The following is a 20,114-nucleotide window of genomic DNA, read 5'->3' on the forward strand; positions in this document are numbered from 1 at the left end:
AACTCACATATTTTTTTAAAAAATAAAAATCTTCAGTGTATAATTCAATCAATTATCTAAATGTTGTAAATTGTGTAATGTAATAAATTCATATTTTTGCTTTCGTAATCGGGATCGAGATGCCAAATGAAGCCTCCGATATGGTCGACATTTCCGATTTCGCTTATTTTGAACTTCGGTTATATTGAAAGAAAAAGATTGGTCCCCTGAATTTCAATATATCCGGAGTAAGCTGTATATTTCTATGTAAAACTTTGATCCCTCTTGTGGCCCCATCCTGCCCCGGGGAACCATGATTTTTACAAACTTGAATCTGCACTATGTCAGGAAGCTTTCATATAAATTTCCACTTTCCTGGCCCAGTAGTTTTTGAGAACAAGATTTTTAAAGATTTTCCATATATGTTTGTATGCGAAACTTTGATCCCTCCTTGTGGCCCCACCCTATCCCAGGGGCCATGATTTTAACAAACTTAAATCTGCACTATGTCAGGAAGCTTTCATGTAAATCTCCGCATTTCTGGCTCAGTGGTTCTTGAGAAGAAGATTCTTAAAAGATTTTTCCTATATATTTCTATGTAAAACTTTGATCCCCTATTGTGGCCCCAACATACCCCCGGGGGCCATGATTTTAACAAACTTGAATCTGCACTATGTCAGGAAGCTTTCATGTAAATCTCCGCATTTCTGGCTCAGTGGTTCTTGAGAAGAAGATTCTTAAAAGATTTTTCCTATATATTTCTATGTAAAACTTTGATCCCCTATTGTGGCCCCAACATACCCCCGGGGGCCATGATTTTAACAAACTTGAATCTGCACTATGTCAGGAAGCTTTCATGTAAATCACAGCTTTTCTGGCTCAGTGGTTCTTGAGAAGATTTTTAAATATTTTCCCTATATATTTGTATGTAAAACTTGATCCCCTATTGTGGCCCCATCCAACCCCGGGGACCATGATTTTAACAAACTTGAATTTGCCCTATGTCAGAAAGCTTTCATGTCAATTTCAGTTTTTCTGGCCCAGTGGTTCCCTAGAAGATTTTTAAATGACCCCACCCTATTTTTGCATTTTTGTGATTATCTCCCCTTTGAAAGGGACATGGCCCTTCATTTGAACAAACTTGAAAGCCCTTCACCCAAGGATGCTTTTGGCCAAGTTTGATTGAAATTGGCCCTGTGGTTTTGGAGAAGAAGTCAAAAATGTCAAAAAGTTTACAGACAGGTGGACAGACAGACTATGGACAACAGGCAATCTGAAAAGCTCACTTGACAGACGACAGACAACAGGCAATCAGAAAAGCTCACTTGAGCTGAGCAAAAAACTTGATGAAATTAGTGCACTATTTACCATTCAGCCAGCGGATGGGGTCAGCATTTTCCAGTTTATCGATGCCCCCTGGAAGAGCCGGTCTAGATATAGTAGCCTTTCCGTTATCAAGAATGGTTGCTGAATACAGAGCTGCGTGATTATTTGGGTTACCACTGGCTGTAAAAACAACACAAATGAATTCTCTGAACATAACAGTCACATTCATTCACACTCTGTAATTTACACATGCATGTCTTACTATTCTACATCAATATATTATAAAAATTTGAAGAATGCATGGAATCAAGTCATGTGTATGTTTTATTTGATCGTAACGATGCCCATTCAGTTACACTAACACAGATTTGCTACAATTCCTGAGGTCACTGTTCTTGAGTTTGATTACAAGAGATGATGGTTGATTTACAGAAAGTTGTTTACTTTTCTCAGAACTGGGTCACCTACTGCCTAAACAAATATTTGGTAATTATTAGAAATCAGATAAACACTGCCTCACATTCTCCCACCATGTTTTTTTTTTACCACCAATGTGATGTAATAAATGGATACCAGATTTGCCTGAATATCTAATCGATTCTAATGCTTAATATCTACATATATGTTTGTCTTAAGATGGCACTGTAATAAATGAGCAGTATATATACATATTTTGGTGTATCTAAGATGGCACTGTAATAAATGAGCAGTATATATACTTATTTTGGTGTATCTAAGATCTTGGGCAGTCAGGGATGATGCACTATTTGGCATAATCATGCTTCTTCTATGCATGATAAAGGATAAACACATTATAGTGAATTTCATATTTTAGTTCAATTAATGATTAGTGCTCTTCCTTCATTGCCCAAGTCGCTAAATTTGAATCCAGCTAAAATGAGTACATGCACAATATCTTGAACAAATGGTGTACTATTAGAGGCCTGTGGACTACACAGTCTGCCCTTTCTTCTAAAAGATTTGGTACAGTTCTTTTATTTTGGAGGGAATGGCACTTCAAAGTAACAGAATTTACTGTGATAATTTGTTGAATAAATAGATTTGAAGTTTTATGTCTACTAGCAGTGAAGTTTCTGTAATGAATGGGAAGAGTCTGGCCATACTTACTGACATAAACAGCTGTGGTGTTGTCTTTCGGGTCTCTCGGACACGCTGTAGCTTTTTTAGGTGAAGATATGACCAAGTCATTACCATTTACCTAAAATATTGAAGTGTACATTCTATATTATGAATGTTTAGAATACTTGAGAATTATTTGAATTCATCTCTGATCAATGCAAATGTGATTTGACTACACATAAAATCATAAACCATAATGTGGCTGTTAGCTATATGCAAGCTTAACAAATGTGACGAGTTGGACCAATTTTTCATATAAAGTTAGTGCTGAACTCTAATCAGTAAGACAAAAATATTCTAAAGAAAAAGCAAAAGCCAAAGACTGGCAGAAAGAAGCAATCAAATGAATTCTAGACTGTGTATCTGCTAGGATTATACAATTAATGAATTCTAGACTGTGTATCTGCTAGAGTTATAAAATCAAAAGCTCAAAACACATAAGTATGTTATCAATCTAAAAAAAAAAATCTGCACAGGTTACTTTACTGTCAGAAAATGGAAATGGCTAAAAAGGGGATAAACAATTTGTGCTGCCAAGAGAGCCACACATGATGCTTTAGTCTTAACTTTGAAAAAATACACTCATGACCACCGTTGGGTTGGTCTAAATTTGACAGCCAAAATTTGACTGATTTTATACATTTTCACGGTCATGGTCATTTGCATTGCATATGAAATTATTGAATTTAGGAGTGTCAAACGTCTGACTGCCCTCATCAAACAGAAGAAACAGTTATACAGTGACATTCCATGACTGTCTGACATTTCTCTTGTACAATCTGCAGATACAGAATTCAATAATAGATGGTTTTCCATCGAAGCGATTAAGCAAGAGTTATTTCCCATTGGCCGCCATATTGTAGGTTAACATGCCCGGATTCCTTCATTATTCAACCAAAATCAGCCTTGTTATTCTGGTCACTGAGGTGGAGATAAACAGTTTTTCTTATTAATATACATTTGTTAATGCATCTTTTACTTCATAATTGCAATATATTGCAAAGATCCCCCCCCCCCCCCCCCCCCCCCCATATATTTCTGCCTTAAATGTTTGAAATTGGTTGCCCAAAGAGAAAATTCCACCAGTTTGACCTACAAGATGGCAGCCAAGGGGAATAACTCGGGGTCAAAATACGCCATATGAAAACCATCTATTGCTGCCGAGTCGTCTTTCTACTCACCGTAGCTGTATACTCAGAAGGTGTGTTGGCATCAGTTCCACAGAAATACAGTGTGGAGTTATCGACACGAACTATGTACTTTATGTAATTCTGACAGTACTCCTAAAGACAAAAATAAAACACAAAAGATCAATCATTGCATCCATGAAGCAACCCAATGTCAGAAAATCTTGAATGAAGGTGAAGCCTAAAGTCTACTGAGAATTGTCTTTCGTTCAAGTATTCCACTGTAATACATGGAAATGTATCAGAAGTATGATTTATATATAATACATACCTCTGATTTCCCATTAAATTTACATAGCACTTGATTAGATTTAGAGGCCATTATTGACTTGGATCTCTGAAACAAAAATTAAAGAAATTAGTGTACATATATACATTAATAAAAAATAACAATTTTTAAAAAAAACCTGAAGTAGCTCATGATTGAGACTGCAGCTGTAACTAGCTCATGTTTTAAAACTTCTACTGTCTTTATCAGAATTTTAACACCATTGATAAGTTCCATACTCACTACTGTACAACTTCACAATTAAATTTCTGGAATGAATTATACTTTGTGGCATAGGCTTATATACAAGTTTTTCTTCATATTTCTGTTTGTGACTTATCTTCACACCATTGACAAAACAGTAGACTCGATATACATTCATCTCGAAATCCAAAATACTTAGATCTATAAATGTAATCTAGTAAATAAATACTCACCAATTGACTTGAATCACTAATATTGTCTAGACTAAGTTGTATTAAACGATTCCTGAAATGAAACAAAGAAAGGTGATTTCAAATTAATTGTTGATTGCACTCTGAGGAATTTACAAATATTATTCTTAAACTTTTAAAAAAGGCCTTCTCAAAATGGAAACCCCTCTTGCAAGGTGGTCATGTCCCCAAAAACCTTCTTCAGGGTTAGAATTGAAAATTAACAGTCTTTCATATTTTTTCTCCAGTAACCTTGACCTCATGCATTTCAAAGTGAAAAACAATATCAATGCTGCCTGCCTTTTTTGTGCAAGGTTACAGCATTAAATGCAGTTTAAATCATTTATAATACAAAGTATGCCAAGTGGGGAACACCCTTGCAAGGTGGCATAATTCATTGTGTACCATTCAAAAACATACACTTCATATAAATATGTCCTTGACCTTTGACCCACAAATCAAAAGGCATCTTCTCCCTCCAATCTATGACGCATAAATGATATAGCTATCCTTTTACTGTATATTTGACTTTTGGCCTTGGACTGGGCTGCATTCAAGACCATAGCAGCTACGTGGTGCTAGATAGTGCTAAGATGTTAAAAAAAACTTAAGCATCTAAGCTAGTCCTATATAATGATAGCAAATATTAGTCATACAGTGCATTCAATAGACCTAGATATCTAGCCTAGCAGCTAGACTACCTGCTATGATCTTGAACACAGCCCTGGCCTTCATCTGGCATATAACCAACCTTTCATTTGAACTTAATTCATACAATGTTTTTATCTTGTACAGTGAAAAAGTTGTTTCTAAGGTTAAAGTCGTGAACAGGCAGATAGTTTGTGAATTATCTCCCTTGCCTAGCTCCCACAAATAAAGTCATGAATAGAAGAGTTTGTGAATTATCTCCCTTACCTAGCTCCCACAAATAAAGTCATGAATAGAAGAGTTTGTGCCTTAATTACCTAGCACCCACAAATAAAGTCATGAACAGATAGTTTGTGAATTCTCTTCTTACCTAGCACCCACAAATAAAGTCATGAATGGATAGTTTATGAATTATCTCCCTTACCTAGCTCCCACAAATAATGTCCCTGTTGAGTTGTCTATGTACAAGAAGCTGTAGTTTCTGGTACTCTCATTTTGGAATGTGTTAATATTTAAATCTGCAAAAGAAATCATCCCTTATTTTTAAAATACAAATTCTAAGAAAGAAACAAATAAAAGCCTTAACTACAGATAGTAATTTCCCCATGTACATAAACACACACTGTGTTTAGTTATTATGTCAGTGCTGCAGGATCTATCTGTCACAAAGTGAATGGAGTTCTGCTTTCTTCATCATATTCTGCCTTCATAATTCATGGACCAATTTGTTTACAACAAATAACTTTTGTAAGCCACAATGGCAAAACACTTGTATCTTGCATGCAGGTAAAAAAAAAAACTTTTTTTAAGAGCTATGCTAAAGCATGTCAATTTTTATTAGGATGAAAAACTACTAAAAAGCAAGATCTCATCAACAAGACAAACATACAGTCTTATCATGTTTACTTAAATCACCCCCTTTAGCCACCCAGACAAGCAATGCAATGACCACCCACAAGAAATCTAACTCAGCATCTATAAACAATAAATTATCCCCCCTCTAGTAACTGGGGCACAACCATCAAGTAACACAACTAAATTGATGTTATCTCTGAGAACATTGATCTAACTAATTGGCATTTGGCTCCTGGACACTTGGTATGTGTGTATTTTGTACTTAATGGGGTCTATTGTGACCTTGGGGACCTCTGCACAGTCACTCTTCTTGTAGAAACCGAAACATCTTTGATCATGTTGATACCTGATGCTGAAATTTTCACTACCCAAATTACTTCTGGGCTTTGTACAATAACTTTCTTATTCATCATTATAACTGAAATTAAAGAAACATAAAAGCGGTGCTTTAAATATTACGTTACAGAATGAGTGTCAAGTTCACTAATATGTGTGAGAAAAACAAATAAAGGCATTTTCCACAAATCAAATGTGCAGTAATATTTCTAACCAAAGGCAAAGGACTTACTGGATCACACCCATGGCTTTTAATATTCTTTAATTGCTTTTCAAAAATCATCTTAATTTCACTGGTAAAAAGAATTATGTCAATTATCACCGTTTATTGGTTGGATTTTATGCGTCTCTGCTGCCTTTATGAACCAGGGTTCATTATCCTCATCTCGATCTACTAGACTGTAATTGTATTGTACCCTCATGGTTTTTTAGAAGATTTTCAAAGATATTTTTGCTTACATCTTTACATAAAAACTTTGAACCAGTGCTGGTTTGAATTACTGTTGCACATGTGTATAGAGTTAGTTCACCTTGTGTTATTTTCGCCTCACGTTATTTTCATCTTTTTACATTTGCACATGCAGTCTGCTCTGTTTTAAATTTGCCCATGCATACACAGTTGTATTAAAAGAGAGATAAGAGAGAAAACGGTTTTGCCCAGTCTGGATTAAATTCACCCACTGACAAGGGCGAAAATAAAACATGGTTGAATATTTCCTTATGTACAGTAGCTTATTGCGTCTTCAGTCAGTAAGGTTGATTCGATACAAGTTTTGGTTACAAGACAAATATCAAAAGAATTTTTTCCCCATGCATATATTCCTAGAACTGTGGGTTTACTCTTTTCCTGAGGTTCATCTTCAGTACAAAATGCTTCAACCCCCTTCAGTGGTTTGGTGGAAATTGGCCTATAGGTTGATGTGAAAATTTTATGCCAGACAGACAAAAGCACACTTGAGTCTTTGGCTCAGTCTGGGCCATACTTGGTCAAGGACCAGATATGTTTCATAAGACATGTACCTGATTACAACTGAAAGATTAATCTTCAAAGCTCTAAAACAGCAGTCTGATTTCATGATCAATGTTACCTAATCTAAAACATGTACTAGTATTTCAAATCTAAATCCAAGTTCTGGGAATGCACTATGCAATATGTGAGCATTAAAGTACTTATCAAGATCATTCGCATGGAATATGTGATGGTTTATTAAAGTTTATAACCAGTTTATTTTGATTGAAATTCGAACATCTGTTGAAGTAATTAGCAAATACAACAGCTGGTCCAATATCTTCTAGTTTGAGCTTTCAACACAGCATGATGTGTACGGTCTCCCACAAGCATTTTGATGGCTAGTACTCAGTTACTCAGGAAGTACAATGCTATTTTTCAATATTTTATAACATGGATCAGGAAACCTGTACAAAGTTAGCTGCAGCAAGCTATAGGGTACATGAGATTGCTGTGGAGCATGATCTCCCTTTATCATTAGCAAATTTTTAAAATTAGTAACAAATTACATTAATCCATATCTCATTTACGAGATGTGTTTGTGAATCATTCAGTCATGGCAATATTTGACTTCGCCCTTCATGAATGACCTTCACCTTCAGCAGTTACCTAACAATGTGGACCTTCCAATTTACCATGTATGAAGTCTCCTGTTTAAAAAGTTACGACCAAGGCAAGAGTTGAGGACAAACAAACACCCACAGAGAAAAGGCTGCGTAGCACTAACCTAGCTGCAAAAATGTAGCCGTCTCCAATTTCTTTTTATCTCGAAAACATCAGAATAATAAAAATCGAATAGGGCTACATCATTGCAGCTAGCAGCTAACCAAGCAAAAGTGACTTTTCGAAACTAATTTTAAAAATTTAGTGACTTTGGCCTCCACCTTTAAAACTGACATGAACCAATGGTATCTACTGTTTGGAGGAAGTCAATCAAAGTATGTTCTTCAAGTACACTTTACTTTCATCTTTCAGTGACCTTCACCTGTGAACTTGAATTGGGGGATGCTAAGAGCAATTATCAATCAAAAACATCTCACCAAGCTGACTCCATGTCAAGATAATATCTCACACTGGTGATAATTTTTTTTTTATTCCAATGTTACGAAGTCTTTGACTTTTGACTATTCATTAATCAGTTTGTATCAATTCCTCATACACTCACAGGGTCACATGGGATTCCTCATACACTCACAGGGTGGGATTCCTCATACACTCAAGGGTGGGATTCCTCATACAATCACAGGGTGGGATTCCTCATACACTCATAGGGTGGGATTCCTCATACAATAACAGGGTGGGATTCCTCATACACTCACAGGGTGGGATTCCTCATACACTCGCAGGGTGGGATTCCTCATACACTCGCAGGGTGGGATTCCTCATACAATCACAGGGTGGGATTCCTCATACACTCGCAGGGTGGGATTCATCATACACTCGCAGGGTGGGATTCCTCATACACTCACAGGGTGGGATTCCTCATACACTCACAGGGTGGGATTCCTTATACACTCGCAGGGTGGGATTCCTCATACAATCACAGGGTGGGATTCCTCATACACTCACAGGGTGGGATTCCTCATACACTCACAGGATAAGTAGCAGCCTTTTATAAGCCTTATTAACTAATATTTTAAATGACCTTTTACAGGAAAATAATACCTTCTAAACTGCCACTTAAAAATCCCACCCACGGTAGTTGCGATTTCTGCAATGATGACATGTTTTATACTTGTGTCTGCAATGATGACATGTTTTATACTTGTGTCTGCAATGATGACATGTTTTATACTTGTGTCTGCAATGATGACATGTTTTATACTTGTGTCTGCAATGTTGACATGTTTTATACTTGTGTCTGCAATGATGACATGTTTTATACTTGTGTCTGCAATGATGACATGTTTTATACTTGTGTCTGCAATGATGACATGTTTTATACTTGTGTCTGCAATGATGACATGTTTTATACTTGTGTCTGCAATGATGACATGTTTTATACTTGTGTCTGCAATGATGACATGTTTTATACTTGTGTCTGCAATGATGACATGTTTTATACTTGTGTCTGCAATGTTGACATGTTTTATACTTGTGTCTGCAATGTTGACATGTTTTATACTTGTGTCTGCAATGTTGACATGTTTTATACTTGTGTCTGCAATGTTGACATGTTTTATACTTGTGTCTGCAATGTTGACATGTTTTAATACCAGTGTGCCAGATTTGACTAAAATCCCATAACCTAAGGTAATGAATCAGAATAATCTACAACTGGTGGTCAGAAGACAACATAGCTCACCAGGAGGCATATCTCTACCAAACATTGATTAATAAAATCATCCTGCATGGTGATAAACGGTGAAACACTGTCAAATGACAATACAATTCCAGGCAATTAATTCTGACAAGTTTCTAAGTACTAACTCAGAATTTTGTGTTGATAATGCTTCATAATTATTGTTGAATAAATGAAATCTTACTGCCTAATGGATGAAAAGACATAGCTACATGTACATGTAGTAATGTACATAAAGTTTTTGAAAAATACATAAAAATTCAACGTAGAGATCAAGAAGTTAAAAGCCTTGGTACCAAATGAAAGGCCTGGTCATCAGGCATCTATATGTGAAATATTCTTCAAAGTCCCATCCCCCTTGGTTCAAAAGATAGAGCCCATGGGGTTAAGTGAATAATAGGCAAGTCAAAGGTTAAGAGGTTTCTTCATGAAGCATATACAGTGTAAATGTGAAATATCAAACACTATATCCTCACTAGTCTCATTTCTCTATAGTTCAAAACATGTAGACAAGATTTAAAAATTTTGAAAAGTAGGTCAAAGTTCATGGTCATTAAGTAAAGAAGTATTGGCACCACATGAAAATCCCTAACCACTTTGGCTCAAAAGAAATAGCCAACGTAAAAGTTCTTCGATCTCAGGGGCATAAAAACTGGAGACCAACACCTTGAGGTTTAAATTACAGAAGATTCTCAGAGTGGATATCATGCAGTATTTAATAGGGTCTGTATCCAATTAAACTTGAAGAAATAAAACAGATCACCAACACATCATAAGAATGTAGTGTCAATTTTATCTGGTTGACCAGTTTTGACCTTGGGGCGGTCATCATCAGATCAAATAAAAACTTGGTACTGTACCTCACATACCAAAATATGCAGTCTACATGTATGCATGGATTTCATAAGGCATAAATTGCTGCATTTATTATCATAATCATTAAACACCATTGCCACCATTGCATTCCGGCATCCGTAGAAACAGAGACCAATTTGTCTCGATCCCTGTAAAAATTTTCATTTAGATGAATTTTGTCAAAAAAAACCCAGCATCTAATAAGTTGTACATATTAAAGCATTCTGAAATCATTTCTGACTCAGTATAATAATTCATGGAATTTTAATTTGAATCAATTTGTGTCAAACTGCATCTGATAAGTAGAACAATGATGCCCCGAATCATTTCTGAATCAGTATAATTGTGACATTGAAACAAAGCGAATAAGACAAAAAAAATCATAGCTATATAGAATACTCAACAATATTAAAAATAATTCAATCATGTTGAGTACATATGTACTACTTTACAGAAAATTCTCTTGACTTTTTGGGTGGTAGATAGGGGCATCTTATGGTTCATTGTTCTCTTTTTCTCAACAAGATAATTCATTCCCCAATTCTCCCATGGCATCTTATTCTCTTTAGAGAAGTTGATAGGTATGTGAATGTAGGCTATGCCTGTCCACTTCTCTAACGAGAATAATGGCATCCATGTAGATTCGGATACTCTAGATCTACAAATTTCTGTGAGAATATTGTAGGACACATCTGAAGTACACGTTTGTCTGGGAAACTTGCACATATCATTAACAGAACAGCTAAACTACCGGCTATTAGTCTGTGTGTAATTCAATTGTCACGCTGCATTTAATCCCAGTCATCCTGAATTCAGGCCGACATTTGCCTCCCTTGCTCAGATTGCTGTGCAATGTTCTGACCATGTAACTGTTACGCCAGATAAAAACTTCCCTTAAACATAATGCAATTTCAGATATAGGTAATTGATTTGCAAATAAACTTCAGATAACAGAGCACCTATCACCAACATGTGTTCACGACAAAATGCAACACTGACTGGCTGGGCATTGCCAGTCTAGACCTACCTCAGCAGTGTGATTTCTACCAGTATTACAAAAGAAAAATACACAGCAAAATGCAAAAAAAAAACCCAAAAAACTCCAAAGCCTCTACAATAATGGTTAGAAGTAGTGTGCTGTAAAATACTAGGCATCTCCTACAATATCTACCATTCCAAAAAAAAAATTGAAAAAAAAAAGAAGTCTCTGATTAAAAGCAGCAACAAATTAAGAACTTCAAAGACATTCAATACACATAAATCTCAACAGTCTCCAAGCTGATGCAGGCCGGGAGAGCATGATCAAGTCAATTCACAAGAATAAAAGCATGTTTTACCAACTAAGAAGATCGGCAGCATTAATTAACAGATAAAACAGCAGCTCTTGTCGGAATTGCAGATACATGTTATGTTCATTGCCATTGCCATTTTTTTTAAGGCTACAATTCTGCTTGCTGATTCATTTTCTTTCAAAACATTAAGACCTATATGGAATGTTGGCATACCAGTTTTGTACAAAACTAGCTGTCAAGATGAAACATTAACAGGGGCTATTAACATAGAGAGAGTCTATGTGATATGAATTATGGCCTGAGAATGTCTGTACAAAGAGGCATTCTTGTACTATGTGTAGCTGGTTTTCTTGTATCATCATTCACGAATGCACCACAATAAAGAAACTCGTCACCAGCAAACGCTGAAATCTTGGGAATTTTTTATTGTCAACCGTGCAAGGTTATCATTCCTAAACTGAGTTCAACCCACTTCATAATAGTACTCACATTCACCTCTGTGGTAAAAATAAATTGTCAATCTGTTTACAGATAGAAATAAATCATACTCTGTCAAAACAATAAACCAGCACCCCACACGACCTTTTACACTGGGAACTAGACCACACCTTACAAGCAACTCAAATTGATTAAACTATACTGGCATACATCATTCTGACCATGCAGTGGCAGAATAAATTAGCTAATTAGTCATGAAACTCATCTAGTAATCCGTCCAAGTAATGGGACAATTATTTTTCATTTATCAGAGATCTTATTTCATTAACTGCACTAGCACTGCCCTCTGTGAATCGATTTCAAATCGACCGTGACTGGTTCTGATCACTCAGTGTCATCAACTATACCATGTACCCATAGGGAAAAATAGTTCTTATATAGCGATCAAGTGCAACATGCTTTAAGGTCATACACAACATTTCTAATTTTCATGACATTTCAGGTTTACATCCTACCTTGTTCTACAAGAAAAAAAAATACTTGGGGGTATATTAGAGTCAACATATTTTTAATTCATAGTTGTGGCAAGCAAAACTGTAAACTCAACTCTTATCTATTACAACAGATTGTATATGGACATTACTAAGTTATTGTAGCAAAGAAGGAGATCAATTAGAGATAAAAAAAACCTGGACCATTGCATTACTAGTCAGGTGATTTAACCTGATTGAGCTAACCAGGCTCATATTATAGTATCCTGTATTATAGTATAGTATATTATAGTAACATAGTATCTTGACAATAACCATTTTGTGTACAGAAAATAAATCTTGTGCAAAGTTCCCACAAACTTCAAAGCCATGCTGGCCGTGCCTAACACTAGATTTCTTTATCTAATTCTCATTAAGATTTCAATTTGAACAAGAGCTCCACAAGGTGAGTCATATCCCCTATCAATGAGTGTCTACAAGCTTTTTCTATGAAATACAATAGTGACCTTGACCTTTGGATGGGTTCTTCCTCTTTTGATAACAATTAAAGCTACATGTCAAGTATCAAATCAATCGAAAAACAATGCGACTTGTAGAGTATGTGCAAGCTTTTACTGTGAAGTCCTGTAGTGACCTTGATCTTTGACCTTTTGATCCCAAGATCAATAGGGTTCTTCCTCTCTGGATAACAAAGCAAATTACATGTACATCAAGTATAATGGAGCAAACAAGAAATGTTTCAGAAACATGTATAGCCCCCATAGTGTTAAATTGAAAAGGTTTATACACATGACTGTATCATTTAATTGATAGTAGTGCCAAAACAATTTAAGATATTGAGCAAACAATATCTTCCTATGTGACATGTCCTGAATGTATTGACCCCTGATCTCAAAATCAATAGAGTTCATCTACTCCTTATGATGTACCAATGTACAAGTTTGTTGTCTGTCACTAGCAAAGGGTTCTTAAGATACTGACCGGACAAGACTTGGTCTACACAACAACCAACACGACCACTCTCTTTTTCGGGGTGGGGGTAAAACTGTGACCTGTGAAGTGTCTACAAGCTGGGCCCATTACTATATCCCCTCTTGAAATGAATATTGCAAGGGGATACTGATACCCGATGAAATTTATCAAGATAAGTAGGTATAGAGAATAATTGGCAAAGCACTCAATCACCATTCTTCTTTTACCACACTCCCCCCTTTCGTTTCTTTCAACACTGATCATTTCTGTAGTCAGTAAAATCTGCTTCTATGCATGCTAACATCTGCTTTTTTCAGAAATTGTACAGGAGATGCAAGCAGATTTGACAACAGATAAACAAAGTATTTCATTCAGAAGAGGAGGGGTGTGAATCAAATGAGTGCATCTATAGCATTTTTGAAATATGTATATAACATCAGTCATATTTATCCCTTTGTAATCTGTGATCTAGACCTGCTGCACAGTTTTGTAGTGACCTCTATCTGTGTTGACAATCTCACAAAAGGAGAACAGACTAACCTAAAAACCCCAACAAAGTTCTCATGAGATTTCAGTTACTGATACCTCCAACTAAACATGACAAAGCACTAAGCAATCAGAGGAATCGTGAGATTCTCTGTATAAAATACACAAAGTTCTCATATAAATCATAATTGTCTACTACATTCACAAAGACCCAGGATTTCAGTCTGGAAATGTTGACCACACCCACATTTCCTTATACTTGTATTTTGACAGGGTTCAATGGTAGAAGTTTGAATGAACAACAAATAGTTGGTCCCCAGTTCAAAAATTCTCTAATGAATGATCCTTCAATACAAGGTTCATAAAGGTTAAATATAACATTGTAAAAAGAGACATTTGAACTCCTCTGCAGAGGAAACATCTTAGCAGTTTGAAAAAACAAATCAATATGTTAAATGTTTGTAATTTTTTTCTTTATTCTATTCCTCAAAGGAACCTCTCCATATAACCACTCCCATTGTAAATATATAGACAAAAAACCTATTACATGAAGATATCACAACAGCCTGCACTCATATCCTTGTTAAATCATTAGCATCCTGTCTGACTAATTAAATTAATGAATTTCTATTAAACTAATCTAATGTAAGAACATCGGTATTGAAGGCAAGCGACAATTTAATACTGACAAGAACTAGTGGTGTATGAGTAAGGGAAGAATTCCTTTTCTAAAAACCATCCACGAGAAAACACATAATTACACACCCACTCACGAAATGTACACGCAAACACTCATGATCATTAATAATCAGTCACATCGAAGCAATATGTCTCTCCTTGATCTAAGTAGAAAGCAATACACATGGATTGATATACATGCACGAGGACATTTCTTTCTGCGTTTTCCCAGGGAGTTGGAACTTTAGAGGAATTCGCTTGTTGCAGTACAGAGTTTACAGGGTACTCCTTCACAGGGACCTACCACTGAGACAATGGGGCCGTTTTACTTCATCAAAAACAACACACAACATTACCAACGCTTCAGAAATTCTGACAATTATCATTAATAGCTACATACAGAACATTTTAGGTACTGTAATTCTAAGAAAAGTGCTCCTTTCAATACCATTAATACCAATTCAAACTAAATCCCTCTTAAAGAGATGGTAAAGCTATATCCTTTAGCTTTAGTTTGTCGGGCGCTGAGAGTAACATGCACTCCACCAATCTGAAGACAATGGGAAATCCAACGTATTTACATTATTCAAAATATACAACACATGTCACATCTAATACACCCAAATTGTACATTGCCTGTAGATTAAATCTACATGTTGACATTTTAATGACTATATACAAGTTTTAGCTTCTTAGTCAGAGTGCAGCTCGTAAGTGAAAAATTCTTACCTTTTTCTAGAAATCGATTGGAATATTGGGCTTGTCCATAGACCATGAAGAAGAAAAGTGACGAAATTTTTAACATAAAATCCATTCCTCCTTTCACGGATAAAGGGACTGCCATATTTTTATCGATGGAATATATAAATGCTCATCCAGGAATGGGACTCCTCACCATCTGTATAAAGAGATGCATTATGTATTATCTACTTATACACATATCTCAATCAATAAACTTTTTTTTGGTGGTCAAAATGCATTTATATTTACAGTTTTTTATGGGGTTATTTTTTCCCCACACAAACTCAATGAATCCATTGTACAATTTACAATGAAAACAGTCCAGTTCTATCCATATACACATGCATCATTATACTAATTAGATCCGACTACATACACTACTGAAAGTACATGTATGTACACAAAACAGCTATTCATTATTCATTAGTTCATATACATAATTAAGCTTTCCTCCCATTTCTCTTAATATTTCAGCATCATGATTATCTATAATATAAGTATGAAATTTACATTTCTATAAAATGTGACATTTCTACAATTCATCCAAATATAATTCCACAAGAGGAAGTGCTAAAAACAAAAGTACAAAATTAGTACGCAAGGCTTGAAATATTTCACATTTCCTTCCGAGACATCATCGTTTGTAACAGTGCACCATATAACAGCATAACTAGAAAACTCACAGTAATACGTTCTACGCTTCCTTCCACAAAAAACCTTCTCTAATCTGCATAACATTTTACTTTATAACTTAGCAATTCTAGAAAAAAAAACCTTTTTACACAATGTATAGAATTTCTATACCTGCCATGCATCAAACTATTTCTATTTTCTGATAATTGGGTAGTTTATCGAGATAGTGCTGAAATATACATTGTAAAGTTCAGCATTTAAAACATCACCATCTCAATCCACCATTTAGCGAACTCGGGTTTTTCTCATGGTTCTGGCTTGCACGAACAGACATTATTATCCAAGGAAAAGACTATAACTTCCTAAAAACTCTTTACAATTATTCGATAATTTACAAAACTTAAAAAGATTTAAAATACCCAACTCACTGTGTAAATTTCAGTATCCTCACTTAGACATATGTCAACCATGAAGATAACTATATGCAGTACACCTTAGTATTAAAGCTGGTGACATTTTTACTGAGTGAAGGATTCTTGAATAGCATTTAAAACAATCCTACAATATACACTCATCTCTGCAAACTTCCTGGTTAATTCTGCTGTTCAGGAAAAAGGAAGAACGACATGTATATTTATTTCGATTACCTTTAAAATCAATTTCAAGAGCAAAACGGGAAGAAAGTTAAGTAACACTTATTATTTTTGAAAATACTTGTGTTGCTGCATACATTGGGTATTGTCATTTACTCGGTGATCCTGTCAAAATCTCCCAACTGATATCAACTGCTTCTCATCCTAATTATTAAACTCTTACAGCTAGGACTTCTTTAGTCTTTTTTTTTTAAAATAATATTTTTAACACCTTACTGAAGAATGACAACCTCGAAATGAGTTACGAAACTTAATTATAACTTCTGCAAGAAACACTGAAATGTATTAAAACAGACAGAAACAGTGCCACTGTCAACTTCGTGAAATGGATCCATTTTCATGTGTCACTATATGCACATCCATTTATTTTCAATGCATCAAATTTCAAACACTTTTTACTTATTGGCAAAAGCTTTTCGAAAATGCATCCCATATCATTTTTATCTCATTCTGAGTATAATTTTCACAAAATGCAGACATCGAGTGATAGAAATGCAATTCATAAATCTAGATCTGACAATAAGCATTTCTTACCACTCTGCTGTAATCATGAAACAAAATAATCCTATTTCATATCATTATATTAAATATCCAGGGTGTTTTATGTTACTTTGGACTCAATGTTTCAAAGCAATCAAACAGTTTGTTTCAAATTATCTAAGATCATGAATTTCAAAGAAATTCTTGAGTCAGGATTTTACAGCTATAGTGCATTATCCCTTGGCCTAATTTTTCTATACTCTCTCATGCTACTGTAATAATTTCATATGGGCCAATGAAACCACCATTTTGCTGCATTTCTAAGGTTATAACCCTTGGGTTTTTATCTAATTCTATTGTCATCTGAGCTGAGTAGCACACAATGGCCATTGTGATGTCTGCAATTTGGGCGGACAGCTTCCTCCACCAAATCAAGTATCATAGTCATTATCTGCAAAGAACTCATTCACTTTATGCATAAAATGACCTTGTTAATATTCAGCTGTTTCTAGCATTAATTCAAAGTAGATACTTAATAAGAGTACTTCTTGCAAACTAAACAAAGACTAGAATATTTCCTTGTAGATTGATGATCTGGGATTATCTGATATATGTGCAATCTTAGAAATATGAAATTATCTTGATATTTATACACAAAAATGAGATACATATGAATTTATCACACGTGACAACTCAAGATATGATTATGATCTGCCGATTATAAAGTCTCCCAAATGAAGTTAATCAACTCCCTTGCACAAAATCCCTGTCAATTTTAATTTTAAAAATCCAGATCACAAAGACCTTGATTTTGAAAATTTTTCAAAAAATCCCTTTGTTTCCTTTAGTAAAACTGGTGTCACCAAGACCTTGATCCTAGTTTGTAAATCCCAACATCCTCTCATCATTTCTGAAGATCCCATGTCTCTTTCAGTCCTGGTTCTAAAGTTATGCAAGGTCAAGGTCATGGGAGTCACATGACCTTGATACTAGCTTGTAGATCCCAACATCCTCTCATCATTTCTGAAGATCCTAGGTCCCTATCATACCTGGTGGTGAAGCTACATCAGGTTTTATGTTCAAGGTAAGAGGTCGAGGTCACTGAAGTCACTTGACCTTAATACTAAGTAGATCACAATCCTTTTATAATTTCTGAAAGAAGTAGGTACAGTTTCTAAAGTAATCTGGCCCAAAATATCGATTATTTCACTTGGAGCTCAAACCCTGGCATTCAAATAAGGAATAGATTAGCAAACCCAAAATTCACTCAGTTTGATCAGAAAAATGATTTGTGTCATATGACGAGAACTTGAAGTTGGCATAAAATTGCAAAAATGCCATTTTTAATGAAAATATCCACATATTCAGGAGGTTTTCCTTTCAGAAAACATTATACAGCGCATGTGCTGAGCAAATTCATATTCAAGCATGTTTTTCATCTTAAAATAACACACATTATATATCATTTTCATTTTGCTCCACAAATGCACACATCTTTTCTTCAGCAGTATGTAATCTGTATGACATTTGACAGTTTTCGGGCTTATTTTGAGAAAAAGGTGGGAAATGTCTTATTCATGATGTCATAATGCTTTACTTCTTAAAACGCTGATGAAGGTTAATTCCAGACACATTTTATAGAGAGAAAATTTTTGGGCCTTTTTATGTATACAATCGTACCTTGTTCTTTCATGTCTCTATTGGTCTCAGTTCTAGAGTAACGAGTCTTTATGATCAAGATCAAAGGTCAAGGAGTCATTTAACCTTCAAAGTTGATACTAGTTTGAATCTTCTTATCATTTCTGAATATATTCCATGCCTCTATCAATTTTTATTCTAAAGTAACCAGATTACATGTTCAGAGGTCAAGATCACTGAAGTCACTTGACCTTGATACTAAATTTGTAGATCCCATCATCCTTTCAACATTTTTTGAAGATCCAAATTTCTCTCTATCAGACATGGTTCTGAAGTAATACCAGTTTTTATGTTCCAAGATCAGAGGTCAAGGTCATTGGAATCACTTCACCTTGATACTACATTGTAGGTCCTCTAATCCTCTTATCATATCTGATGACCCCATGTTGCTATTAGTCCCACTTCATGGTCAGAGGTCAAGGTCACTGGAGTCCCTTGATCTTGATACTAGTTTGTAGGCCCTCTCATTTCTCTTCATTTCAGAAGATCCCAGGACTCTATCATTTTTGTCAAGTTATATCTGTTGAATTTTGGAATTAATTCTCCCCCATAGAGTTCTATGTTAGACCCCATCCCCCCTTTTTGATTGCCTAAATTGTACCCTAACCCCCTTCAATCTTGAAACAAAACTTAAGATACATTGGCTTTTCATATCCTTGAATATCTAATAATTTCATCAACGGCTTAAGGAGAATAATACAAACCGATTGAGTATACTCGACATAATGAAAATATGGAACTTAGGCTATAAAAAAATATGTGTGTGTTTACTGTAATCTAGCTGCTGGGGAAAAAATACTAATAGGGTTGGAAGGCCGGATTTTTATTTTTGCTATTTAGTGTAGATATTGGTTAAAAATATCTATATAAACATCGTGGAATTATGGAATGGTGCAATAACACTTCTCAACTCTTTCAGGTGGGCTTGTTCTTTGAAGGTCATAGATAGAACACTCACCATTTTCAATAAACCCACATTGGGAAAAGTCACCATTTTTTCAGAACAGAAGTGGAGTAATAGTGGGTCAGATCCGGAAAGAGGCAAAAATTTTCCGATAAAACATTATAGTCAGGACGAAAATACAGGGTCAGTCAGGTGACCGTAAACACACACTTTTTTATTTTGGCCTTAAATAAATTTCCTTTGGACTTAATATATTTCTTTATTTAGTAATGTCAAACTGCCAATGGACATTTCATATGATACATGTAA

At 35.2% G+C, this 20,114-nt stretch overlaps 1 protein-coding gene across 23 annotated transcripts in view; it reads right to left on the bottom strand.

Annotated features, from left to right (window-relative positions):
* Positions 1-20,114, bottom strand: part of LOC125651604 (semaphorin-2A-like) — an 86,691-nt gene that overhangs the window by 29,234 nt on the left and 37,343 nt on the right. For 16 of the 23 annotated variants that reach the window (XM_056166558.1, XM_056166555.1, XM_056166559.1 and 13 more), the window contains 7 exons: positions 15,426-15,594; positions 5,407-5,500; positions 4,338-4,389; positions 3,904-3,969; positions 3,627-3,728; positions 2,434-2,524; positions 1,348-1,485 (listed from right to left, as the gene is read on the bottom strand). In XM_056166558.1, coding sequence (XP_056022533.1) covers positions 1,348-1,485; positions 2,434-2,524; positions 3,627-3,728; positions 3,904-3,969; positions 4,338-4,389; positions 5,407-5,500; positions 15,426-15,540 — 658 coding nt within the window. In that variant the 5' untranslated portion in view covers positions 15,541-15,594. Of the gene's footprint in view, positions 1-1,347; positions 1,486-2,433; positions 2,525-3,626; positions 3,729-3,903; positions 3,970-4,337; positions 4,390-5,406; positions 5,501-15,425; positions 15,595-15,686; positions 15,786-15,947; positions 16,131-16,498; positions 16,648-18,072; positions 18,356-20,114 lie in introns of those variants that run through there. The other 7 variants (XM_056166562.1, XM_048880282.2, XM_048880281.2 and 4 more) reach the window with 6 other exon arrangements.

Source organism: Ostrea edulis, chromosome 5 (genome assembly GCF_947568905.1).
Source record: "Ostrea edulis chromosome 5, xbOstEdul1.1, whole genome shotgun sequence".
Taxonomy (NCBI): Eukaryota; Metazoa; Mollusca; class Bivalvia; order Ostreida; family Ostreidae; genus Ostrea; species Ostrea edulis.